The 27,423-nt window shown below is 43.5% G+C and overlaps 2 protein-coding genes across 2 annotated transcripts; both read right to left on the reverse strand.

The window, feature by feature from the left end:
* Window positions 1-1,403: 1,403 nt before the first annotated feature.
* Window positions 1,404-8,504, reverse strand: Dtd2 (D-aminoacyl-tRNA deacylase 2). The gene is made up of 3 exons (XM_051145895.1): window positions 8,394-8,504; window positions 4,817-4,886; window positions 1,404-1,783 (listed from the first exon to the last, which is right to left on the reverse strand). Exons 1-3 carry the CDS (start codon window positions 8,502-8,504, stop codon window positions 1,458-1,460), a joined length of 507 nt encoding a protein of 168 aa, XP_051001852.1. The 3' UTR covers window positions 1,404-1,457.
* Window positions 8,505-22,592: 14,088 nt separating this feature from the next.
* On the reverse strand, window positions 22,593-24,115 carry Gpr33 (G protein-coupled receptor 33). Its single transcript, XM_051153739.1, has one exon. It carries the CDS (start codon window positions 24,113-24,115, stop codon window positions 23,096-23,098), a length of 1,020 nt encoding a protein of 339 aa, XP_051009696.1. The 3' UTR covers window positions 22,593-23,095.
* Window positions 24,116-27,423: the final 3,308 nt, after the last annotated feature.

A 27,423-nucleotide genomic window follows, 5' to 3' on the forward strand; every position in this document is an offset into this window, starting at 1 on the left:
GCACCCACATCAGGCACAGCCACCTATAACTCCAGCTCCAGGGTAGCCTCTAGTCTCCAAGGGCCCCTGCACTCATGTGGACATAGCCATAGACAGACACACATATAAACTTATTAAAATATAATAAATCTTTTAAGAACACTTAGGAAGTATATTGTTTGAAACATTCTAAAATCTTAGAAAACCTGAGGCATGAGGCATCTAAGTTAGGGGCAGCTCCACTTGTGCCTAATTTAGTACATAAACCAATTAAATGGCAGGAGAGAAGCAGACCCCTCCCTCACCAAGGGTAATTTCAGTAAGTCTTACTATAAGAGTTGGAAGATGGAGATGATTCCCCTGTACTGGATGATCTGCAGAACATGACTGTCTTTCTACAAGGCATCCTCATCACGGGTATGAAAGCAAAGTAAGTGTGTATACTGATGGGTTTTCGAGCCTCTTAAAAGCCAAGGTGAAGTTTCTTACGAGTCTATTATTTTCCTTGCTTTCCCCTTATCTGCAACCACCTCTAATGAACAAGCTTTCATGCACCTGGAGTGCCATTCTCCACAGTATCTCCGGCAATTTTTGTAAGGAGGATTGCTTGAACTAAATCTAAGGCAGTGACTCAGCATTCTACCTAAGCATAAAATTAAAGTGATTTCAAGTAAGTAACGTAATCTTTTTTGAAAGACATACACATGTCCTTGGAGAAACTTTAAGAAAAATTGGGGTTTCTAAGCTTATGAATAGTTTATTACATTTCAACAACTGTATTGTGAATCAATAAAACAAAAGCTAAGGACAATGAGCTCCAGTTATTGATTCTTAAGTTTCAAAATAGAACAGTACAGGAAAGCTTTTTTTTTTTTAAAAAAAAAAAAAGGGATTTTGGGTTTGCGTGTAATAGGAACTTAAAGTGTTGAAACACAGACTAAGGAAAATGTAAGACACTGGGGAGATGGTGGCCAGCAGCCACCTCAAGATGTCTACTTCTGGTAATTTATTTTTCACTTTAAAAATTATCTTAAAGTTTGTAGTATTTATTTTTATTTATATTTACTTATTTATTTTTGGTTTTTTGAGACAAGGTTTCATCATGTAGCTCGGGCTGTCCTAGAACTCACCATGTAGACCAGGCTGGCCTTGAACTCATAGAGATCCACCTGCCTCTGCCTCTCAAATGCTATGAGCAAAGGTTTGTGCACTATGCCAGGTTTAAGTATTAAGCTTTTTTTTTTTTTTAGGTTTTTCGAAACAAGGTTCCTCTGTGGTACTCTTGGCTGTCCTGGGCTCCTTTTGTAGACTCTGGCCGCTGCCTCTGGAGCACTGGGATTAAAGGAATGTGCTTAGCTTGGAGCTGCAGATCTGTATCTTCAAGATGAAGGTGGAAAAACAAAAACAAACAAACAAACAAACCCCTAACAACAGTTCAAGTCATTTTATACCAGCAAGTAGCTGTGGAAAGGAATCTTTCAAAATTCAATTAGGTGTGTGTACGGTCCATTGGTGTCCAGCTCCAACACTTGCCTGTTGCCATACGTGCCGTGAGCCACGGCAACCCCCGCTTCCGCACACTTGGCGTTGGCGGCTACCGCTTTTTCGCACAGACAGACAAACTGCGAATACAGTTCTAAGCCTTCCTCCTTTCCACAGTTGGAGTGATACTGCATGTTCCTGCCTTTCACCCTGCCTCCGAGGGTGGCTTGAGGGACGATGAGAACATCACCAGGCAGATCCAGGATGGAGACGTGCTTGCCATCTTCTGTTTCACTTAATTTCACATTTAACAGTGTGTTAACTGGGTAAAGAAAAACGGTGAAACATTTTGAAGTGAAAAACAAACATGAAGAAAATCATCAATCTTTTAGTTGGTTATCAAGTTTCATATTTAAAACCTGGTTTTAAAAATCCAGTCTCTAGATGTTAAAAAGGCCTTCACAAAATGACACAGCCCAAGCACAAAACAAAACAACAACAAACCAAAACCAAAACAAAACAAAAAAACCATAAAGTTCTGAATTTCATACAGAAAATACCAACGTGCTTCACATCTGACCTGGCACCTAGGCTCACCTACATAAAGTTCACCCAAAATGACCTACATTCAAAGAATTAGCTGCACACTGGACCCTCAAATATGGTTGCACATGGGGACCACATGAATGTTTGTTCTCTGCTCCTTTTATTTCATGAGCAAATCCATTGGTTCAATTCCATTATAAGCCAGATGGTTTTTTTAAAAAAAGTGTTTATCTTATTTTGTTTATTTATGTATTTATTTACTAGGTATATAGTGTACACCTATATGCCAGAAGACGGCACCAGATCTCATTCTAGATGGTTGTGAGGCACTATGTGGTTGCTGGGGATTGAACTCAGGACCTCTGGAAGAGCAGACAGTGCTCCTAACCTCTGAGCCACCTCTCTAGACCCTAAATTAGATGATTTTGTAACTTCATAATTTAAGGCAATATTAACATGGACTAACACTTTATAAATAAGGCCTATTGGGAAAATGTAAAGGTGAAAGTCATTATTACAAATGAAAAAGCAAACAAAAGGTATAGAGCTATTGGCAGCACATATGTATATATATGTATATGTATATGTACATGTAGGTGGCTGGAGAGAAGGCCCAGTTGCTCAGAGTACCGTCTACTCTTCCAGAGGACGGAGATCTGGTTCTCAGCATCCACTTGGCAGCTGCACCCGACTCCAGTACCAGACTATCTCCTGCCCTCTTCTGGCAATGCTCTCGCATGTTACACAGACTTATGTGCAGACAAAACAACCACACACATAAATAAAAATAAAATCTCAAACTTCCCCCCAAGCACCAAACAAAGAGTCCGTGGCAACATTCTAATAGCATTATGAGGCTGTTTACCCAAGCTGCCATAAGCATCTATGTGCACTAGAAACCTAAACTTAGGAAACCTTTACAGCTCAACACTATTTTGATGTAATAAACCAAGGTGTATACATTTACTCTTAGGTTCTCCCTCCTTCTACAAAGGAAGAACAGAACAAGTAGTAAAGAAATTCTATAAACCTTACACTGCCATCCTCAAATTATGCTTGGGAAGGCATGCTTTGACCACCAGGCATGGCAGACCACACGGTTTTAGTATTAGTGAGAGGCAGAGGCAGCTGATCTCTGCGAGCTCCAGCCCAGGTTTATTTTATTTTATTCTAAATTTTAAGGTCCTGCTTCTAGTTCAGCTGAGCTCAGTCACTACACACACTGCAGTAAACCTCAGCGAGGACTTGGCATGACCACCCTGCTCTACAAGTCTTGCGCTCAGCCTGGTAAAAGCCGGCTGAGTCCTAACCTAGGCTGCGAGCCTCGTGGTTGCTTAGTGAACATCTCTCTTCAGACTGTGTTGTGTAATTGTGTTGTGAACAGCTCTCTTCCTTACAGCCAGCAGCCTTACTGACTACATCTCAGGAAGCAGGACATCTCGGGAACAGTGCATTCCAGTGGAAATCACTGTTCCACTACCCAGGCCTCAGGCTCGGGACACACTAGGTCAGCAATTCTGGATTAACGGGCAATGAGCGCTAATGCTGTTTTATTAGACTTTCACACACCCCCCTCTACTGGCTGTAACTGAGAACTCACGTATCTCTGTGTGGAAGCAAATACAGAACAAAGAGAAACAGAAGCAAGTTGGGTTCAAATGAAACAATAACCAATGGCATGTTAGAAACTTAAAATATTGTAAGGTATGTTATTAATCAAATACCTCCAATAACACAGGCAGGAGATGGGGGTGGTGGTTGTGGTGGTGGTGACGGAGACAAGAGAGGGCGATAGGAAGTAAATAAAGTCAAAGTATATGATATAACTATAAAACCTGCCATTTTGTAAAATGAATATAAGCACATACGCGTGTGCATGCACGCACGCATGCACTTGGGGGAGTGTGGTAAAGAAAGCCACGCGACATCTGCTTGGATCTCCATGGCCACTGTACTCACACAACCTTCTGTACTCTGGGCAGAACTGAGCTGTACATATGAGCTTATGTGTCTTCTAAATCAGTCTACAACCCATCTGCAGTGCTGGGACGCACATTCTTTACGTTTTACAGAACACACTGTAATTAATACACCGGCACAACCCAGGAGCATGCTTCTTGGGGCTGCCGAGATGGCTCAGCAGTTAGGAGCTGCTGTTGTTCTTCCAGGGTACCTGGGTTGGATTCCCAGCAGCCCCAGCGCAGCGCCCAAGTCTGTGTAACTCCGGTTTCAGGGGATTTGGTGTCCTCTTCTGGTCTCTGAGGGCATCAAGTATGTATGTGGCAAAAACATCAATTCACATTTAAAACAGAAAGGAAAAAGCAACCGACCACCCACCCCATCCATGTTGCTTGAGCTAGGCCTGCAGCCCTGGCTGTAGCAGAAAGCCTGCGCGCTCAACTAGATCCGTTATGGTGGTTTTTGTTTTTTCTTTCAAACTGTTTGTGTTTGGATGTTGACTGCCAAGAAGGGCTCAGGATCCTGTGCGGTGGTGGAGCACTTTCAATCCCTAGCGCCACAGCCAAACAAAATGAAAAAGTAAAGATTAAAAATTATGCTTCCTAGCTGAGGTTACAGGTCAGCGACAGAGCACTTGCTTACCACGGTCAAGCCCTTCGTTCAACCCGAAGCCCCTCAGAAACAAAACAAAATCCCACTGAAGTCAATACAGTGAGTGGGGTTTTCACTGGTCCGGCTCTTTTGCTCACGGGTTCCCATCTCTCCATCTTTATCCGTCCCTACATCATAATGAGTTTCAGTACAACACTTGTCACGCCCCTCTCACTGTGAGAAGAGAGAAAACACATACCCATTTTGGGAAGGAGCTCTGTGTCGGCTCCCTTGAAGAAGCACACGTAGATGACTAATCCTCTCCGAATCTGTGAGAGATCACAAGAATCGCAGATTAGGAAGCAGTTTACAGAGAATCAGCTCAACGCGGGGGTGGGGGGGTGGGTGGGGTGGGTGGGGGGTGGATGGACGATGGTTCACCGTGTCTACAAGCATGGAGGTTAAAAGCCAAGGAGGTCAAACAAGAATAGTCTTGAATTCTAAGTCAACTATGGGGAACAAAACCTTTCTCAAAGTCTTACTCATCATGATTGTTTATTTCAAAAATTAAGATTACAATATAATCAGCTGGAGGTGGCGCACGCCTGTAATCCCAGCACTTGGGGGGCACAGGCAGGTGGGTCTCTGTGAGTTCCAGGCCAGCCTGGTCTACAAAGTGAGTCCAGGACAGCCAAGGCTGCACAGAGAAACCCTGTCCTGAACAATCAATCAAGAAAGATTACAGTATAATCAAGAGTAGTGGAGATCTCAAACCACACCTTTCTACTAAGTCAAGAGAGCTTTCAAGGAGCCTCCACACACAAGGCCAGGCTGACAAACTTAGGCTGATTTATTCAGCACTAAATGATGCCTGTTGTACCACACAGGACAATAGTAAGCAACAGTGCCACTGAAAACTTTTGATGTTCCTCTTTATTTTCCCCTAAGAGAGTGGTATTTTGGGGACTGACTCTGGCAGGAACTCTGGTGTCCCCTATCTGACCACCTTCTCTTGGTGGGGAGGCCTGGTGGCACTCAGAGGAAGGGGAAGCAGGTTACCTGGATAAGACCTGATAGGCTGCGATCATACGGTGGGGAAAGAGGTCTCCTTCTGTCAGAGGTCTAGGGGAGGGGAATGGGGTAAAAGAGGGAAGGAGGGGGTAATGAGAAGATACAAGTGAGGGGATAACAATTGAGATGTAATCTGAATTAAAAAAAAAAAAAAAAAAAAAAAAAAAGGCCAGGTGTGGTGTTGCATGCTTTAACCCCAGCACTCGTGAGGCAGAGGCAGGTGGATCGCTGTGAGTTCGAGGCCAGCCTGGTCTACAGAGTGAGTCCAGGACAGCCAAGGCGAAAACAGAGAAGCCCTGTCTCAAAAAACCAAACAACTACCGGGCATGGTGGCACACGCCTTTAATCCCAGCACTCGGGAGGCAGAGGCAGGCAGATCTCTGTGAGCTCGAGGCTAGCCTGGTCTACAAAGCGAGTTTAGGTCAACCGAGGCTACACAGAGAAACCCTGTCTCAAAAAAACCAACAAAACAAAACAATCCAACGAATGATCCAACCAAGCAACCAATAAATATAAATAAAAAATGAAGAAGGGGGGGGCAGGTATTTTCACATAGGCCTTATTCTATTTTTACTATCTACAAACTCAAGGAAACTGTTCTGTGGTCAATACCATAAGTAAACCCAATGGTTAGGCTTTGAAAATTGCATTTCTGACAATAAGTTCTATATGAAAGGGTTGGTTGTTATGAGGAATACACACTTAGTCATGCTACATAGTGATTTGAATATTTTTTTTTAACTAGTTCCTGTAAGATAGGCTACAAGAAAACAAGCAAGTGATAAATGACTTTGATGCAGCCGTTGATGGATTCGTTTGGCCTGCGATTCTACGTTCATCTCTCCTCGACTCACTTGATCCAGGAGCAACCGCAAAGATTAAATGAGTTAATAACTGCAAACTACTTAAAACAGTGCTGAGCTCGTGGTAAACACGACACAGCTGTTTATCAAATGCCACAGAGAGATAAATGTAAAGGCAGAGGCAGTTTAACTTCCAAAGCGTTTTGTATTATTTATATGTGTCTGGGACTCAATTTAACAGTTAGTGGCACTCAACTATATCTTTCTGGCTCTTTCTGTGTAAATGCAGGTTTGCACTCATACTTGACTTACCTGGAATAAGATTTTACTTTAGTTATGTGTACCTGTGTGCCTGTGGCAGGTGCCTGTCAAGTCTAGAGGAGGCCATCAGATCCCACGGAGCTGGGGGTACAGGTAGGTGTGAGCAGCCCCACATGCTGGGAACTGAACCCCAGTCTTCCTCAAGAGCAGCACTTGCTCTCGTCTGAGGAACGCGCTCTCTCTCTCTCTTTAAAGGCAATTGTATTTCTGTGGCAACAGGCAAGCATCTCCAATCATATCTATGGTGAGGGGCTGACAAGCTGAGTCTCCCGCACCTGCACTACTCACAGGTGCAAATCTTCCACAGTCACAATTGACACCTGGATGCCAGAATTAAGTACCTAATTCTTACCAGAAACACCCACACTCCCCAATCAGAGCATACAGCCTCCTTATGTTATTTTCTTTTAATTTCAGTAGTGGACCTTCCCCCCACCCCCCCAAGATAGGGCTTCTGTGTGTAGCCTTGGCTGTCCTGGGCTCTCTTTGTAGACCAGGCTGGCCTTGAACTCACAGCAATCCACTTGCCACCATGCCGAGTTTTCAGTAATAGATCTTAACTTGTGACCTAAAAATCCCTCCCTTCAATGTTACTAATACATTGGAAAGCAGGTAATTCTCGCTGTAGCTTTAAACATTCAGTGCTCACAGCAAGGAAAACATTCCTTGGGACAGCAAAAGCTACATGAATAAAACTAAGAAGCAAGATAACTTCCAAACAAAATGCTGTTTCATTAAAAAAAAAAAAAAAAAAAAAAAAAAAAAAAAAAAAAAAAAACTTTGATAATAGACCAGAGTAAAGGATGACTAATTGCCCTGTGGGAGGGAAGCCTTTCAAACAGCTTTTAAACTGTATAAACACAAAGGGATAGTTGGAAGGCTGTAATAAAATGTGTGATTCTGTATCAGGAAATGTTGTGGGCAAAACGGATAAAGATGAAGGATGGACTCTAAATAATTGAGGTTGTAACTTATCATACCAGACGGAAACAATGAAAATAGCCTAATTTTCAGATATAAACAAAATTTCGAAATCTCAAGGGAAAGCTCTAACACAAATAGGAAGGAAAGAAAGGAAAAGAATTCTGATAAGCGGGAGATGGTGAGGATCCTGGAAGCCTTATTTATGTAAAGGCAGGGCTTCCCCACGTAGCCCTGGCTGGCTGAAACTGCGAGGGTAGATCTGGATGCCCTTGAACTCAAGAGATGCGCCTGCCTCTGCTGGGATTAAGCGCGTGCACCACAACACTTAGTGGTATTAGAATTTTTAACGCTTGATTTCAGATCACCCACATACATGGCTCATGGGTGGTCTTTGCTATGACGAAAGGGCTACGGTAGGGAATGCAGGATATTAAATCTCATCTAGTGGAGGTGGGTGAGAGCCCCTAAAAATTCTGAGAGCCGTTTGGCGGGGTCGCTTACGCTGTTACCCCAACACTTAAGATAGTAAGGCAGAAGATCACCCTCAGGTTGACGGTTACAGAGACAGCCAGTCGGGCACAGGCCATCAGAAGAAGCAAATCCAAAGAAACAACTAGGCCCCCCACTAGGGTGGGCAGAGCGAAAGGGGCATGCTCTTCCTCCTACGAGAGATGAGAGGAAGACAGGCGCGGTTCCGCGGGAAGAGCCGGGCGTTACCTCCACCCACTGCGCCGCAGCGTCCCCATCTGCCGGGCGCACTTGCAGGCGAGCATGCAAGCATTGCTGCAAGAGAGCTCGAGCCTGGACCGTACGGCCACCATCCGCCATAGCTCGGGTCCGCACTGCGTAAACTCCGCCAGGCCCCGCCCACGGCCCGTGGACCCGCCCTCCCAGGGGTGGAGCTTCTGCCTGGCTCTCGGTAGTCCCGGATGTGAGTTATTTATTTATTTATTTTTTTTCCCCTTCTTTTCACTTAATCTCATCCTCGCATAGCATGGTTTTGGTTTTGGAGATAGGATCTCAGGGCTCAGGTTGGTAATTGTAGCCATGTAGCTGAGGCTGACCTTGAACTCCTGCCTCCTCCCAATTGCAGGGATTACAGGTGTGCACCCCACAGCTCCACCCCCACCCCACCCAATCCAGCTATGCTACCCGCTTCCTGTCTTTTGAAGAGACGGTGTTTTCACTTCAGAAAGCTTAGGTTTCCAGATGTTGAAAACAATGTAAGTCAGAGTTATATCCATGCTACGCTCACTATAAAGACAAATAACCGGATGAAATCAGCAGAGCTAAGAGCAAGCAGAGATGGAACAACAGCAGCAGCTCTGAACCTTTAAGTCGCCACCCCTCAGTAGGGTGACCCAAATAGTTACGTCACAATTCATTGAATAATACGAAAATCATAGCTATAAAGTAGCAACAAAAATAAGGTTATGGTTGAGGGTCACCACAACACAAGAAACTGTATTAAAGGGTTTCAGCATTAGGAAATTGAGAACCACTGAACTAAAAGCTGGAAACCTTTCAAAAATATTTCTTGCTCACTTAATAAATCAGTGCTGTCTCCTATATCAGAAATGCTACAAATAATTCTGATTTCACAGTTGCTGAAGCGTGTTTATATGCTGTGTGGATGCACTTTTGGAGACCAATTCTTTATTATCATTTAAAAAAATTTTGATTTATTTTTATACATTTTTAATTAAAATATAATTATATTACTTTCCTCTTCCCAACCCCTTTCAAGTCCCTTCCTTCCAGGGTCTTCCATCCCCTCACTTATATTAATAACCTCTTTTTTCTTCAATTATTATGGTTATAACGGTATGTATGCACAAACATGTAAATACAATCTGCTGAGTCTGTTTTTATTGTTTATCTTTGTATTGGGTGACCAATCAGGGGGCCTCATTCTGAGGAGGAGAGGTTAATCCTCTCTGTGTGCAGTCATCAGGTGCCTATAGCTCTTCGGCTAGCGGTAGAATCTGATGCGATGTCCCATTGCTTTGTTCAGGCTTCATTTATGTAGCCATTTCTATGAGAGACTGTTTCTCGGCAGACAGCCTGGTGTTCCGACCTTTACAATCTCTCTGCTCCTCTTCTGAGGAGTTCTCCAGCCCCAGGTACAGGAGCGTCTGTGATGTAGCTGTGATGTGATGGAGCTGTAGCCACTGGGGCTGAGCTTCCCACAATCCTGTGGTCTCTCTCTACATTGGGCCCAGTGTGGTTTTCTGTGACGATTCCCATTTGTTGCAAAGAGAAGCTTCTATGATGAGTGGTGATAGGTACACCGTGGGTAAAGGGATAAGATTTAGAAAGTGATTAGGAATTATGTCGCTCTAGCAAAGTTACGGTACACAGTGAGTTTTCTTCTCAGCCCCATGGCTTCGCAACCCCCCACCCACCCATCCCCCCCCCTGCCCCCGCCTCCCACCACCCCTCTAAACTGCCTAGGTTCTAGTATCAGGAATGATTTCCCTCTTGTTGAGTGGGTCTTAAGTCGAATTAGACAGCTGTTGGTTACCACAGACTTGGGGATGCCACTTATTGCACCCTTATGGATATCTTGCCTTATGCATAGCTTGCTTCGGTTCATAGGTGTCGCTGCTGGGTTGGGCTGTTAACTGCTTCCCGCCTTTGGCAGCTTGCATAGCATTGTCCGGTAGCGTGGAAGGCAGGCGTCGGAAGGAGGCTTTCAGGCTAGATACAGCTTGAATGACCTGAGCCCCGAGTCCTAAGTGTATGGTGTCTTCAGCAACTGCGACGCTCCTTCAGCCTTTGAGAGGATCCAGAGCAACATCGTTTTATGTTGTTTTGGAATTCCTTGGACTACCCTTGGTCTTATTATTTTACATTTGCGTAAAATTATATACAATAAACGTAAGTGCAAACACGCACACACACACACACACACACACACACACACACACACACACACCTTAAAGGGAGTTATGCTACTTGGGCTGTCAGTGCTCCCCACAAGAACCACAGGCTCACAAACCCCTCAGGACTGGACACAAGAAGTCTCCATTTGAACGGAGGAGAGCAATACTTTAGAAAACGACCTTGCTAAGAACACTCTTATCTCAGAGTGTGATTGCTCACCAGTTACTGAGCTTGGTACGCATACAATCCTACAGCATACTCTGGTGTGCACAATGACATCGAATTCTGTGATCTATTTTCTTCCAACGCTTACTAGAATGTAAATAAAAGTAAACAGCGCTTGGTTTTCTTTCCCACGAAATCTATTCCTTGGACGTGCATAGGATTAGCATTCATTTTTTCACAGACGTGGAGGGTTTAGCGGGGAAATAATAGTGTTGCTTTGATTGCATTACTCAGGTCATTGCTTTGGGCTCAGTTGACACAATATATTCACGTCTGCTGTTTTAGCAGATGACATCACTGACAGTGTCGCTGTCCATACAAAGTAGTGTGACTGGAGAAAATAATCCACGCAGAATCAGTAGTCCTTTGTACACAAACTGAAGCTGCTTGTTGGCTGGTTATCTTGCACCCTCCCTTACACTTTTAGGAAAAAGAAAATGAAAAAAAAAAAAAAAAAAACCTCACATTATCTCTGATGGCTGCATTACAGGGGCTCCCACACTGCTTGTCCTTTGTCTGCACAGCATTCACAAACTGAAGTTCTTGTGCCTGCACCTGTCTGTCACTGTAACTATTAAGTCTGCATTCTGTCACTCAGAGTCCAGTTTACGAATAGAGAGGAATATTGCTGTAGAGATCCAAGTCATGATCGCAGTAGGTGAAGATTTTCGTGTCTATTCGTGTGTGAGTGTAAGAGATATGGGGGGCTATTGCCAGCAGGATGTATGGTTCCCAGGGGCCTTTGCACAACAAGGAACAATAGGAAGCCCTTTTTGTCATTAGATGGTGTTTGGTTGTTAGTGTATAGTGTCCCAAAACACGAAACAAAACAAACAAACAAACAAAACAAAAATCCCCACCAATTACTTTTAACTTTCCCATTGGGTGAGAATCTCTTGGGCTGGGCATGCTAGTAAGAAACTATCCAGTGATTCTTCCCTTCTGCCTGCAGAGGGCAGTAAAGAGTAGACAGTAAAGAAAGGATTTTTCTATGTTTTGTGAAAACTGTCTTCACAAAGAATTCCTGAAAGTAGGACATGGAAGCAATAGGATAGAAAAAATTGAATAAGGCAAAAAAGAGAAAAGAAAATTAAGGCTGGGAGTGGTGGCGCACGCCTTTTATCCCAGCACTTGGGAGGCAGAGGCAGGTGGATCGCTGTGAATTCAAGGCCACCCTGGTCTATAAAGCGAGACCAGGACAGCCAAGGCAAACACAGAGAGACCCTGTCTCAAAATAAATAAATAAATAAATGAATAAATAAATAAATTTCACTAGCAAGTGACCATAGAGTACCTTCCATCCATAATCCCAAATACTTGCTAATTATCATCATCTGGGCCAAATCTCCATCCACACCGGCCAAGGGCTTCTCCTCCACCTAACCCATGGTGCAGCCTTACTTCCTCCTCTCTTCTTCTCCAGTCTCACTCTTCCCAAGACTCTCTGTCTTCCAAAGCCAGGGCACCTTAGCCGTACCTATCCTATTTGCCCTGCCCAGGTATGTTGGTCTTTATTAGTCAAGTAGGAACAAGGTTCGTAGGCAATGTTACATAGCAATGATGGGGCACAGGGCCAGCAAGCAGTTAGCATCAAAGTCTATCAGACCAACCTCCAACCCTTGGGCTTTTGAGAAGTGTTGAATAGCAGGACCACTTCAGAGGTAGCCTCTCTCAAGAGATGTAGACTATTCTATATTGTTGGTCAGAGACGCTATATTATTTAGAGATCAAAAGAGCAAATGGTGACTCTTCTCCTCCTCCTCCACCTCCTCCTCTACCTTCTTCTTCAAAACATGTATGAGTGTTTTGTCTGCCTGTGCACCATGTGCACACCTGGTGCCTACAGAGGCCAGAAGAAAGCATGAGATCTCGTGGCACTAGAGTTACAGATGGCTGTGAACCACCATGTGGGTAATGGGAATTGAACTATGGTCCTCCGGAAGACGAGCCAGCACTTTGAACCACTGAGCTATTTCTCCAGCACCCAGGGTTATTTTTCCTTATTAAAAAGTGAAAGGTCAAATTAGGACTTTGATTGGTTGACTAACTATGCAGGTTCAACACACATCAAGGTGGCTTTAATGACTGTGGAAGAAATAGTTCAACATTTATAAATGGAAAATCAGATTCCTAAAATGGCAGAAGAAATCTTGGCATGGGGGAAAACAAACAAACAAACAAACCTTAAAGCAGCTGTCTTGACAGGAAGCAGGTGGCGCAGTTTAGAGGGGTGGCCAAAGGGAGTTGAAGGATGGAAACAGTAGGCAGTCAAATGAGAGGTTAAATCAGACCTCTGGGGGACAATGGAGCAGGGCTAGCCCGGGGAGGAAGCAGTTACCACTCTGAGGGTCTCAGAGGTGGGAACAATTTCTTCAACGCCCAGAAAGAGCTGTAGCGGGAGGAAAGACATTTGACGGGACCTGTGTGTGACCTTCCACATAAACGTGCAGCGCATGAATGTGTTTCCCTGCTCCTTCCTTTTGATTTTCTGTCGTTTCTCCCGCGGACCGAGACTAACCGGAAGGCAGAAGGCAGGAGCTGATAGACCTGGTATGCAGAAAACAATGCAGTAAGAAGCAAGTCGGTCTGAAAAGGGCATATGGAGAGGATCCAGAGAGACGCTCGCCCCCACCATATTTATTTCCACAACAGGAGGGGACAAACATTTACCTTACATCCCCTTGAAAAATACACCCCTCACTTCTAGATATCCAGATCTCTAGTTACAAGATGTCTATAAAGTGTAATTATTTTAATTTAGTAATCCAGAACAAGTATCCACCTAAGCCAATCAGATAATGGTAACAAATGTGACAATTGAAAGTTTCCGTCAATTTTGCATCACAGCAGCGTTGCAGAGATGCTTTGGATAGTCTATTTTGGCCCATGCAAATTTCACTTTGGGAGATTATCATTAACTGAATCATTGGAAGGTAGTTGTCCACCAGGACACCTGAAAACGAGCTGAGAAGGGCCCATGTAAATTCTCATCTCTAGACATTTGCCATCCACATGAAGACTCTGAGGAAGAGGAAACAGATTTTTATTTATTCGTATTTTCATTGTTAGGAGCCCAACCCAGACTTGGGCCTGACTAAGCAAGAGTTCTGCCACTGAGCCACGCCCCAAGCTTGAAGCCAGAGTAATGAGAGTTTGTAAGCAAAAGTCCAAGGGCAGCAGTCCATTCACAGCCATGTGTTTTGCCGCAGGGCCACTTCTTACTCTATGCTTGTGTGCGTGTGCACGAGTGTGTGTGTGTGTGTGTGTGTGTGTGCACGCGCATGCACACATATGCACTCCTACTTTAAAGTAGAAAGCGTTTGTAAAACCAGGTAGGTGGGGCCTAGATTTTGGTTTAGAACTTGATGTTGACTTTTTCTGTTGTTTAGCTTCCATTTTAAACACCTCTTCTATTACTGCATTTATTTACTCTGGTGTGTCGCCTAGGTAGTATAATATAGCAAATGATTTTAACTCGATCGCCATGATGTATGCTTCTGGCAATCTGTAGGGTTTCCCTAGGGTGGGCTGATAAATTACCTTGATCTTTGCCTTTTCAGCTTATAGTGTGATGACTTTGTAAAGCATGGCAAGACCCCTCCCCCTTTTTAAAACAGCATTTGCATATGTTTCCCCAAGCCAAGCTAGCCTGTTTTAGAATCCTGGCACATGCAACTCTTTCAGAAATAAAACTATGAACGACTGTAAACTGAGCCAAAGAGATTTCTGCCTCGGCTTTCAGTGTGTGTTGGAGCTCTGAGTACTTCTCAAGCCTATAGAGCTTTGCAGACTTTGTCTGTAACCGGAATACCTCCCACTTTGGTAGAGGCACCCAACTTCTATCTTCAAGTTATTCCTCTGTGCACATAAAACTGTCTTGAGAGCTATACTGCTCTGTGGACACTGACTGGTGGGTTTTTTGTCTGCTTTTATTTCTGTTGGTTTTATATCTATTTGTAAATTCACCTCAGCGTTCTTTTCCTGACTACAGATATGAAACACCTTGATTCTATCACTTCTCATTAATTTTTTTTCTCATTAATTAAAAAAAAAAAAATTCAGATTTCAAAAGAAGTTGCAAAATCGTATGGAGAGCTTTCATGTGCCCCTGACCCAGTTCTCAGTTTTTGGCCAAATTTAGCATCTCCAGTCAGCACAGTTGCTACAGCTGAAGAATCGTCGCTCCACGATTCTACTCCATAGTCTACTCAAATTCCTCTGAGTGAAGGAGTCACCATTACCAGCATACACTTCCAGTATTCCACCTTACAGCTACTCATATTGTCTCTTTAGGTTGTGGCAACCTCAGACTTTCTTTACACTTTTTTTTTTTTTAAAGTAAAAAATTTAGCCAGGTGGTGGCGCACGCCTTCAATCCCAGCACTTGGGAGGCAGAGGCAGGTGGATCGCTGTGAGTTCAAGGCCAGCCTGGTCTACAAAGTGAGTCCAGGACAGCCAAGGACACAGAGAGAAACCCTGTCTTGAAAAACCAACAACCAAACCAACCAACCAACCAAAAAAAAAAAAAAAAAAAAAAAAAAAAAAAAACCCTTATTTTACATGTCTGAGTGTTTTAAGCTGTTGTGGGGTCCACTTAAATCCAACATAACTCTAATACCAGGTCAATGCAGGTGACAAAAATTTATTATAATCAAAGCCGCTATTGATCCATCAGGGCCACAGAGCTGATTGGGTGGGGTTGGGAGCTGAACTTTGACCCGGAAGGGATGTTATGCAGCATATTTAAAGGACAGAACCCTAAAGCAAGGGGGAGCAAGGTGGGCTGTAGTATTGTCCCAATCATAACTTGACATTTGGGGGTTGAGCAAGGGACTTTCAATCAATCAGGATAGGAGTAGGTTCCTGGGCCTGGGGACACGAACTTAATTGACCCTGCAAGAAAGAAGAAGTTGTTCCTGAGATGTCTGGACTCAGACAACTGCCTCCTTACAACAGAAGCCGTTCAGTTTTTGAGACGTCCTCAGCTCATCTAGGGCCTGGAAGCTTGAACTTAGTTTCTTCTTATGATAAAACAGAGTCTGAACATGAAATGATAATACTTAGAATAAGTTTTCTTTGTTTGTTCCTAACAATGCCACGTGTATAGCTAGTGCCTGAGGAGGCCAGAGAGGGTGTCAGAGTCCCTGAACCCAGAGTTACAGATGTCTGTAAACTACCATGTGGGTGCTGAGAGCTGAACCCTGGTTCTGTAGAAGACAGCCAGTGCTCTTAACTACTGATCCATCTCTTTCCATGCCCAGACATTCTTTTTAAATGTTTGTTTGCATGTGTGTGTGTGTGTGTGTGTGTGTGTGTGTGTGTGTGTGTGTGTGTGTGAGCATGGGTGTGGAGGTTGAAGGACTACTTGAGGTGTAACCCTGAGGACTACCATCCAGCTTCTTTCAGACAAGGAGCTTGTCAGTTAGGATAGACTGGATTAGCAGTCAGCTACAGGAATCCTTCTTTCTCTCCATGCTGGTTAGGTGTTTTTGTTTTTGTTTTTTTGTTTGTTTTTTGTTTTGTTTTGTCAACTTGACACAAGCTTCGGTCATCTGGGAAGAGGGAACTTCAATGAAGAAAATGCCTCCATTAGATTGGCCTGTTGGCAAGTATCTGCCCTGTCCTGGGTCAGTCTGGACCCCAGTTCTGTAACAGGAGAAAAGGAACAACAAATAGGAGTATTAAAAAAAAAATATTGCTCTTAAGAACAGAAGGAGGCAAACAATTTCCAACAGAGGTAGCCATGTTTTATCTTATAGTACAGAAATGTCTGGAGAGCTGGCTCAGTAGTTAAGAGCCCTTGCTGTTCTTGCAGAGGCTCTGGGTTCATGTCCCAGCACCCACAGGGTGGCTTCCAACCTTCCATAACTTCAGTTCCAGGTGAACCAATGCCCTCTTCTGGCCTCTGAGGGTACCAGGGACACACGTGGCACACAGACATACAGCTAGGCAAACATTCGTGCACAAGACAGGAATAAGTGCCTGCAGTGGGAATGGTTTGATGATGTTCTTTTATATGCAGCTATGTGTGTTGCTATCTGTCTTTTTACTTTACTCTCTCAATCAGGCTACTCAAGTCATTTCTGCTGGATGTTGTAAGCACCCAATTTGATGGGTTTCTCTGTTTTTTCCCCCCTCAACTTTTGCTTCTGACATACTTAATAAATTCACACAAGCTTGAAACCTAAGGTGTGGATGTCATAGACCATACTCCCTGTGGAACACCTTCTTTTGCTTCTGCTTTTATTTTTTTTTAAATAAGTACTGAGTGTAATTAGGGGTGCGTTTATGATCATGAAGGTAGGTATATTTACAGTAGCATGGGCAATTTACTAGTGGAGACCAGTGGGGTGAATTACCAATTACACCAGTGAAGGAAAAGACTCCTGTTTGCCCAGCAGTCATTTATTGTCAATTGCCGGTTGTTTTACAGATATTGTCCTGTGATTTTTAGAATTAGCAAGAATTCAGGTAAAAATATTTCAGGATGTCTTGCTCTACCACATGAGCAAGATTTAGTATATCCAGAGGGCACCACAGCTCACATTTGTCTTATTTGGACAGGGCTGGCAAGTTGGTCATTCATCTACTTCTTACAAGAGCAGTTACGGCCTGTTCGTACATCAGGCAGGCCACTCTTCGCTGTGTACTAAGAAAAGCTTAAGGCAAGCTTAAAGTATGTATAAAGGCAGCTTCAACGAAACTTACCATTCAGGATGTCATCGTCAGTCCAAATGTACTTTACACACACCATTCTTGGAAAGTTTATTTACAGAATCCTTTTTAATGGGAAATTCTTTTAAATTTAATGAATACCATGTGTGTATTCATATACCTGTCACAGCACGCACATGGAGGTCAGAGATTATCTTTATGGAGATGGAGATGCTTTATGGAGCAACCTGTTAGGGAGCAGTCTTCAGGCTGGGAAGGACACTCTGGTGGCCATTACCTGCACACACTATCCACATCTGCACAAACTGTCCACACCTACACACACTATCCACACCTGCACACACTATCCACACCTGCACACACTGTCCACACCTGCACACACTATCCACACCTGCATGGCCCAGTGAGCCATGACATCAACAGGTAGAACTGCAGATTGTGAAGGCTTGAATAGGCATATTAGTGGGATCCACCAAGAACCCAGAGCTTTAGAGGTCTCTTGGAATCTTCTAGATTTGGGGAGAGGCACTTAGAATCACAATTTAAAATGCCTATTTATTGATTTTATGTGTAAATGTGTGTGTGCTTGAGTGTGTGTGTGTGCACCGCATGCATGCATGCAGGAGCCTACAGAGGTCAAAAGAGGTACTGGTCCCCTGGGACTGGAGTTACCAGTGGGCCTGAGCTACATGGGTGCTGGGATCTGAACCTGGGTCCTTGTAAAAGCAGTCAGTGCTTTTAACCACTGAGCCAGCTCTCTAGCCTCTAATGAACAATTTTTTTTATCATCTTTGAGTATTATAATAGAGTAAACTTGTGGTTTACTGAGTAATAGAAACAGCAGTAGTGCATTGTTTGCCTATACCCAAAGCTCTGTAGCATTTGCCTGAGATGGGGATTAGGCACAATCTTATCGGATTCCCTGCCTGTTTGGTCACATTGGTCAAGGAAGCAAGAGACAGACTCTAGGCCTTTAACATCGATGTCACACTGTGTCCTGCTCTAAGTGGCTCTCTGTCATGTCAACAGCGGTTTATCAGTTCATCCCTTGCCCTGAAAGACTCCATTTCACCAGCAGAGTGGACTCAATTTTAGGCTGGAAGATGTCTGTGCCCCGGAATGGGGACATGAAACCACACCATTCACGTAAGACAGCTTGATGAATGACGTGGCCTTGGGAGCAGAAGGGGGCCACTACACGTTCACTGGCATGAGTGAATTGGGACCATAGAGGTACACAGGCATATTTAAAGTCGTATCAGCAAAACTAGGGCCAAGAACCTGTAAGAAACACCAGGCCAAGGAAAGTGTACTATACTCTCACCTGGACTCCTAATATTGCTGTAGCAATGACCCCCCCACTAGCCTGTCATCTGGCCACCTGGTGTATGAAACAAGGAACTGACAGGCAGTAAACACCGGATTGCCCTTGGGGCCGGACATGGCCTCTTCCAATTGCTGTTTGCCCACACTCCTGTGTGCTCTTCTGGACCTGTTGTCCATCTATATTATCACTTGGTTGTCTGTCCTTGTTCCTTCCTTTGGCTTCTGAAGCTGGACTCAACTCCAGCTCAATTCTGAGCCTGCAGCCTAGAACAGCAGTGGTGTCCCTCCAGAGACCTCCAGTTGGGTGACGATCTCGGGCCCTCTATGGCCCACCTGACCCCTTTGCCCGGTGCCCAGTGTTGGCCTCTTAGCCTTCCTTGCCTTTTCAACCATTTGCAGTTATATGTATCACGGTCTCTTGCTTTCTTAGGCGGGTTAAGTGCTGTGAGTGTACTGTGTCAGAAACACCAGGTATGGTGGCCAGATAGCCCCGTTTTCCTTTAGGTAAATACTGGTTCCCTTATTAACATTTTAACTTTTGATTTTTTTTTTAAACTCTCAAATCACATAGTATATATAAGGGCACTCTCAAGACCCTACACACAGGAGCTGGGCGTGGTAGTTCACGCCTTTCATCCCAGCACTTGGGAGACAGAGGCAGAGGCAGGCAGATTACTGTGAGTTCGAGGCCAGCCTGGTCTACGCAGGGAGTAGAAAAACAAAACAAAACAAACCAAACAAACAAAAAAGACCCTACACACAGGAAACTGCCTACTCCAGACTTAGTTAAGAGCTGCATTCTCATGTTTATTCAATAGCTACTGAACATTTGTGCCAGGTGCCCAGGTGTGGAGACCTTGGAGGAAGAGTCTGCTCGTTTTTTTTAATGAAGCTCAGAATTTTGTGAAAAGAGGAAAACAAGGAGGCTCGTTAGAAAGGCCCACTTCTTTCCAAACCATTAGACTATTGTTTTGTTTTGTTTCTTTTTTGAGACAGGGTTTCTCTGTGTAGCCCTGGCTGTCCTGGACTTGCTTTGTAGACCAGGCTGGCCTCAAACTCACAAAGATCCACCTGCTTCTGCCTCCTGAGTGCTGGCATTAAAGGCATGCACCACCACGCCTGGCAGCTATGACACTCTTTTTTTTTCATCTTTTTTTTATTAATTTATTCATATTACACCTCGATTGTTAGCCCTTCCCCTGTTTCCTCCCATTCTTCCCTCCCTCCCATTTCTCCCCTTCTCCCCTCCCCTATGTCCGTGACCGAGGGAGACCTCCTCCCCCTATATATGCTCTCAGAATATCAAGTCTCTTCTTGGTAACTAGCTATCCTTCCTCTGAGTGCCACCAGGTCTCCCCATCTGGGGGACATGATCAGAAAAGGGGCACCAGAGTTCGTGTGAGAGTCAGATCTCATTCTCCACTCAACAGTGGAGAGTGTCATGTTCGTCGGCTAGGTCTTGGTAGGGGTTCGAAGCTTACTGCCTATATTCTCCTTGGCTGGTGCCTTAGTTTGAGGAGGACCCCAGGATCCAGATCTGCCTGTCATAAAGTTCTTCTTGTAGGTTTCCAGGACCCTGTGGGTCCTACTATTTCCTCTTTCTTCCATGCTACTCTTGCCTAAAGTCTCAATCAGATATCCTCTCCTCTGACCCACTTTCTTGGTAAGTAAAGATTTTCATGGTACGTATCCCTTGGACTAGTGTTTTGATATAAGTGAGTATATACAGTTTGTCTCTTTTTGCTTCTGGGTGAACTCACTCATTATGATAATTTCTAGATCAATCCATTTGTCCACAAATTTCGGGAATTCCTCGTTTTTAATAGTTGAGTAGTATTCCATCGTGTAAATATGCCCTCTGCCTCTCAGTAGGGGAAAGGGCATGCCATTGCTTGGACAGCTGGAGCTAAGTTAGACTGAGAGACTGCTCCCAATTTAGGGAGAAAAAACAAGGTGTGTAGTACCCAAAATTTGTCACAGGATAGCTTCTCAGGGTCCTATCACCTCTGGGTAAATTTTCACTTACTCAGCAGGGGAATCTTTCTTCCATACGCTCCCTGCTCTCTGGCTTTCATAGCTCTCTTTTAGACAGACGGTATATTGCCTTTGGGGGCCTCCAAACTTTACTTCAGGCTTGACCTCCAACTATAGTTATATCTTCTTTTTATTTTAGCCACAATAAAAATGTCTAATGTTTTAAATACCGTGTTGAGCCACATTCTGCTGGGCGTGAAGCCGATTAAAGAAACTCTCATCAGCCTGTGACTGAACCTCACCTTTATTAAAAGGTGTATTTGCATCTTAGTAGCAACCTTTTAGCACAAATTAATTTCTAATTGGCAGAATGTGTAAATTAGTTTTCCTGGGAAGGGGAGAGGAATTTCTTCCTAATTTTCTGTGTTAAAGAGTTGCTACTCTCAGAGTGTTGGCAGTCTCACCTCTCAGCCAGTCTCCTCAGCATGATGCCGTTTAGCCTTTCTCCCTGAAGCGAACATGTTGAAAGGCTTTTTTAGGTTAAATTCTATGAACATGTTTCAAGCATCTCTGTTAGCCCATCTGTACACTCTACACGGTGGTCTACAATTGTCTGTAACTCCAGTTCCTGGAAATCTAAAGCCCTATCCTAGCTTCCACAGACACCTGCACATATATGGCGTACATACCAGCATGAAGGCAAACAGGCTTACACATAAAATGCAAATAAACAAACCTTAAAATAAAGGTTAAGAATCACATGTGGACTGCTCCAATATGGCAACAGTATGGCAACATTTTAGAATGAAATCCCTAAGTGGTGACGAAGGTGTGTAGAAACAGAAACTTTCATACAGTTCAAGTGGGAATGTAATATGGAGTAAATGGTAAGTGGTTCCTAAAAACAATTTAAACATAGAATTACCACCAGAGCCAGTAATTCCTCTCTTAGAGTATGTATCTACAATAAATGGAAAAAAAAAAAAAAAAAAAAAAAAAGATGCGATACTCGCACACAAATGTTTGTAGGTAGCATTAGTTATAATAGTCAAAAGATGAGAATAGATTTTTAAAATGTGCATCTATAAACAATGGAATATAATTCAGACATAGAAAAGAAGGAAGTTCTGAAATAGTTTATTATGTAGATGAGCACTGAAAGCATTGTGCTAAGTGAAATGAGCCCAATGCCAAAGGACAAACCTGCCTTCCTTAGGTGGACTGTGTGCCTGCTTACACAGAGCTTACAGAGACAGAGCCGTGGGGAGGTACAGGGCCTGGCAGGACAAGGGAGGTAGGTTACCTAGTGAATACAGAGTTTCTCTTTGGAGAGACAAACATTTTTTGGCAACAGATAGTGGTAATGGTTTTACAACATTATACATGTACTGCCAAGGAAGTACAAAGTAAATAGTGGAAATGCCAAGTTTTATGCTGCATGTCTGTTTACCACAAATAAAAAAGAACTAAAAAGGAGGAGGAGGAGGAAGAGGAGGAGGGAAAGGAGGAAGGATAAGAATAATAATCAAACTATACTTACATTATGACCGTTGCTTATTTCCCTGGAGTTGCTTCAATATTTCTTTAATTAAAATTTTAAGTTACAGGCCAGGTGTGGTGGTGCACACGTTTAATCCCAGCAGTTGGGAGGCAGAGACAGGTGAATCTCTGTGAGTTCGAGGCCAGCCTGGTCTACAAAGTGAGTCTAGAACAGTCAAGGCTACACAGAGAAACCCTGTCTCAAAACAAACAAACAAACAACAACAATAACAAAACCAAAAAATTTAAGTTACATTTTAGTGTGTGTGTGTGTCTGTGTGTGTGTGTGTGTGTGTGTGTGTGTGTGTGTGTGTGTGTGTGTACATTAGAGGACAACTTGCAGGAGTTGGTTCTCTCTTTCTACCAACTGGGTCCCAGGGATCAAACTTAGATTTTCAGGCTTGGCAGCAAGTACCTTTACCCACTGGGTCACCTTGCCAGCCTATTGGCACTGTTTTAATTTTTACAGATCTAATTAGAACAGACTAGAAGATACTTAACTATAGGACCTATGGATACAATATCAGAGGATATAACTCTAGTGGTGTAATTGACAGAGTCCATGTTTATTTAAGGATCCAGAATTATTTTTAAAAATATAAATTGTATTATTTCTATGTATGGGTATGTGTCTCCGTGTGCATGTGGGCTCCCATGGAGGCCAGAAGAAGATGCTAGATCCCAAGGAGCTGGGGTTATAGGCAGATAAGAGTGTCGGGAACAGAATTCCAATGGGAGAATAGCAAGGATTCTCTAACCATTGAGAAATCTCTCCAGCCCAAAGGATCCAGAATTTAAATTCCAGTTTCTGAGTTTAGGGTTTGTGTCCTTTCTGAAGAAGAATCATCATTGAATGTTGACTTAAATAGAGCCAGAGTAGATTTCTTGAATACCTTGAAATTCTCCCCAGTGAATAAATAGAGGATGGGAGAAAAGACAGTATTGAAAGAAACAGTGACCGCTGTAAGTCCCAGAGTCAACTGGAGAGGAAGTGACTGGTTCTTAGTGAGAACCAAGCCGCTGCATACATGGTAAGGCATCCAACTCACAAAGAAAGAGATGACAGCAGTCAGCATGACTTTGAAGGGCTTGCTGGATTTAAAGAGCCCCTTCTCTTTCATCTTGGTGGCCACTCTTTTGTAGCAGACGATGATGACAAGGAAGGGCAGAAGGAAACCCAGCAGGAGGCGACCAATGAAACAGGCTGTATGAATCCATTGCCTTAATGCTCGCTTCTCTCTGCTGTCCCAGTTGGCAGACACAACGTAGTTATTGTGGCATACCACTTTCCCCTTATGGTCATCATGCGTCTCCCTGAACACCAAATAGGGTGTGCTGAGGATAATGGCAGAAATCCAGATTCCCACGACAATTTGGGAAGCCCATCGTGGGTTTCTGTGCTGCTGGGACCACACTGGATGAAGCGTGAGAAGATAGCGATCTACGCTGATGGCGGAGAGGAAGAAAACAGAGGCAAACATGCTCAGAGACAAAGTGCTGTTGAAGACTTTGCACAAGACGGTTCCAAAGGCCCAGTGATTGTCCTGAAGGAAGGAGGTGCCCATAAATGGCAGAATCAATGTAGAAATAAAATAGGAGAGAATGAGATGAAAAAACAAGAGAGTATTGACAGTCCTTTTCATCTTGAATTTCAGCATCCAAAGACAGAGGCCGTTGCTGATGGTACCGATTATAAACGACGTGATCAAAGAGACACCAATGATGATTTTGAGGGCAGGAGTTGAAACACCAGTGCTGTTTCTTACTATAGTAGAGACATTGATCACATGACCAAAAGAATTGATTCGATCCATAATCTTCTATGGAGAGAGAAACAGAGGGGGAAAAAAATGAAGAACAGCAGCAAAGATTAAATGAAATTACAATAGTAACTTTACCATAGCAGTAGTCCAAAGGGTAATATTTGAACAGCGGCAAGCATATTTCTCTAGAAGCATTTATCAGTTGCTTTCAAATCCAGACTCTTTTATATCAGACATTCAGATAAATCTTAATTCAGAAATAGAAATACTGCAGATGATATGTATTAAATGAACACAAATAATATTCCTCCCAGCAACAATTGCATTTGTGTAAGCTTAAGATGCTACAATTAGATTTGATTCATAACCTAGTTATATGGTATTATCTAGTATTCTAATAATTGTGTGTAACAGTAAGACTGACCTCCATAAAGGAATCTAGGACTACCACAAGATCATCAAACGCCTTCCAAGTTCCAAATAAAAGGAGGAAATGTGTTTTTGGATTGAGAAAGGATTTTTTGGTGGGGGGGGGGAGGGAGGAGAGGGAAAGAAATAAGATAATGCACATTTATCCAATATTTGTGAAAGTTAGAATTATTCTATAAAAATAACTTTTTTGATTTTTTTTCATAAATCCTATAAGGCAAATCTTTTCTCTCTCCTTTGTTCTGTTTTGTTGAGACACGGTCTTACACAGCCCAGTCTGGCCTCAAACTTTCCATGTAGCCAGGATGACCCTCCAATAGCACATGCAGTGTGTTGGGATTAGAGACATGGGCTTCCACATACAGCATTGAGGCAGAGGAGAAAATAGAGCTCCAAGTGGTTAAATGTCTTCTGTCCACTCACATCTTCCACCATGCCTCCACCATGGCGTGTGGGGATCCTTTCCAAGGGTCCTGCCCAAACAGAGCAGATGCTGTGTTCCCAGCACTGAGGTGGAGGCAGAGGAAGGGGATCCCTGGAACCTAATGGTCGGTCTGTCTAGACTAACTGGTAAAAGGCAGCCCCAAGGAAATAAGCAGCTGGCCATAATGGAAGTATGGTTTGGTTTTTTGCTTTTTGTTGTTGTTGTTGTTTTAAATTATTTTCTATTTGTGGTAAAAAAAAAAGAGAGAGAGAGAGAGAGAGAGAGCACTCTCTCATGTTAGTTCTCTGAAAACTGGTAATTCATGGGAAGTATCTCTGATAATGCTTCTTGAGTCAGTGTATTTAAATATTTTTTAAAATATCCAGTTTCTTGAATAGTGGTTCCTGTGGTGTCAAAATATAAAAAATGAGAATGATGTAGAAAATAGCTGTTATTACAAAGTCTTATCAATAAAATGGTGTTTTACAAATGGGGTAAAGGAATGGAAATTACTAATGATGCACTGTTTTTCCATAGAAAAAAGACATTCTGAGAAAATAGAGGGAAAAATAAAATAGTTGCTATTTAAAAGCACAATTGCTAGAGGCAGCTCAGTCAGGAAGGCACTTGCCTTGGGAGTATGAGGCTCTGAATCCAGTGTCTAGAACCCATGTGCAAAGGTGAGGTGCTGGGCATTACGGTGCATGTCTTTAATCCCAGCACTCAGGAGGCAGAGACAGGTGGATCTCTGTGAGTTCAAGGCCAGCCTGGTCTACCTAGTGAGTTCTAGGACAGCCAGGGTATATAGACAGATCCTGTCTCAACCAAACCAAACAAAATGGGAACAAAAAAGTGATGTGTGGGGCTGGAGCATGGCTCATTGACTAAGAGCACCTGCTGTTCTAGAAGAAGATCGTGGTTTGGTTCCCAGCACCCACTGTTGTTCACAGTCATCTACAGCTCCAGTTCTAGGGATCATGTCCAAGTACGGCATCAGATGCTGTATTTCCAAGAGGGTGGAGTGGGAGGCAGGGGGCGGAGGCAGAGGCGGAGATGGCAGGATGCTCAGGCTTGATGGTCAGCCAGTCTAGACTAATTGGTGAACCTCAGACAAGTGAGAGTCCTCATCTCAAAGGGAGGTGCCTCAGGAACCTTCGACTAGCTAATCTTTAGGAGAATCTATTTATTCAGATGACAGGGCTAGGAGAAACCTTCTGTGCCCTGGGATCTTACCTCAGAGCTGTGTGTTCATGCCTGGTGGTCTGAGATGGGCAGGCAGGTGCAGTCTTCTCTGTAGGGGAAGGGGAAGCAATCAGAGACTGCCTTTGTTTTGTTTCCCCCCTCTGCTGGCCGCTGCTACTCCTTATGCTACAGCTGAGAGTTTTAAAGCTCCTCTCCTTCTCCTTTCTGGAGAATGTACTGTTGTGGAGGTGGAGTCACACCCAGGATTACTTCTCCAATCATTTCTCCATTTCAAAACGAGAGTGAAAATTTTTCCCTGAACACTCTTTTTCGGTTAAGGTTAATCAGATAATTTCAGGTGTGAAAACACTGGTTTAACTCATAGCCTCAGGTTTGGCCATCCCATCCAACAGGCTTGGTTCTGGGATTTCACAGGCACATGGACCATCAGCATTAGGCACATAGCAAAGATGACAAGTATGAGATGCAGGTGACATCGGACCTGGAAATTAGCCAGCTGGTCTTGCTAGAGAGGAAAGTGTTAAAGAAGAAAAACTTTTAAAAACAATTTGTTTTTATTTTATGTGCATTAGTGCTTTGCCTGCATGTATGTCTGTGGCTGTTGCATCTTGGAGTTACAGACAGTTGTGAGCTGCCATGTAGTTGCTGGGAGTTGAACCCTGGTTCTCTGGAAGAGCAGCCAGTGCTCTTAACTGCTGAGCCATCTCTCCAGGCCGAAAAGAAGAGTTTAAATGCTGATTTTCACATTAAAACAGAACTGAGTGTGACAGGCCAGAGACTGAGGTCATTCAGCTTGGGAAGAGGAAGTGTGGCAGACATCTGGACAGCAGCTGGGGACAGGAGGACAACAGAGCTGGCTCCTTAACTTACAGCACAGGGGTATCTGTGAACCATAGCTGCCCCACTCCGCTCTCCAGCCTCCCCCGCTCTCTCTCTGATCCACCCCTATGCCACCCTCAGTGTCCTCATTTCTTTCCTCTTCCTCTGTTCATTGCCAGTGCAGAAAATACACCAAAAACACAGCGTAGCTTCAGTGGTGAAAGCCTGGGGGTGAGAACCGTTGTCTACTCCGCTAGACTTCAGGTGTAGTGCTTTCACTGCTAGATGATAGACTTATTTGAAGTAGGTTTAAATTTTACATCTTAATCCACTACCGGCTGTGACCTTCAACTTAAGTACAGATCTTCTTGGTAGGTTAATGATGGGTTTCAAATCTACTACTACAATTTTTTTATACTTTAACTTTTTTCTTTTTTTTAATTAATTTTTTTATGTTTTTTAATTAAATATTTTTTACATATAC

The sequence above is a fragment of the Acomys russatus genome, chromosome 1, assembly GCF_903995435.1.
Source record: "Acomys russatus chromosome 1, mAcoRus1.1, whole genome shotgun sequence".
Classification (NCBI taxonomy): Eukaryota; Metazoa; Chordata; class Mammalia; order Rodentia; family Muridae; genus Acomys; species Acomys russatus.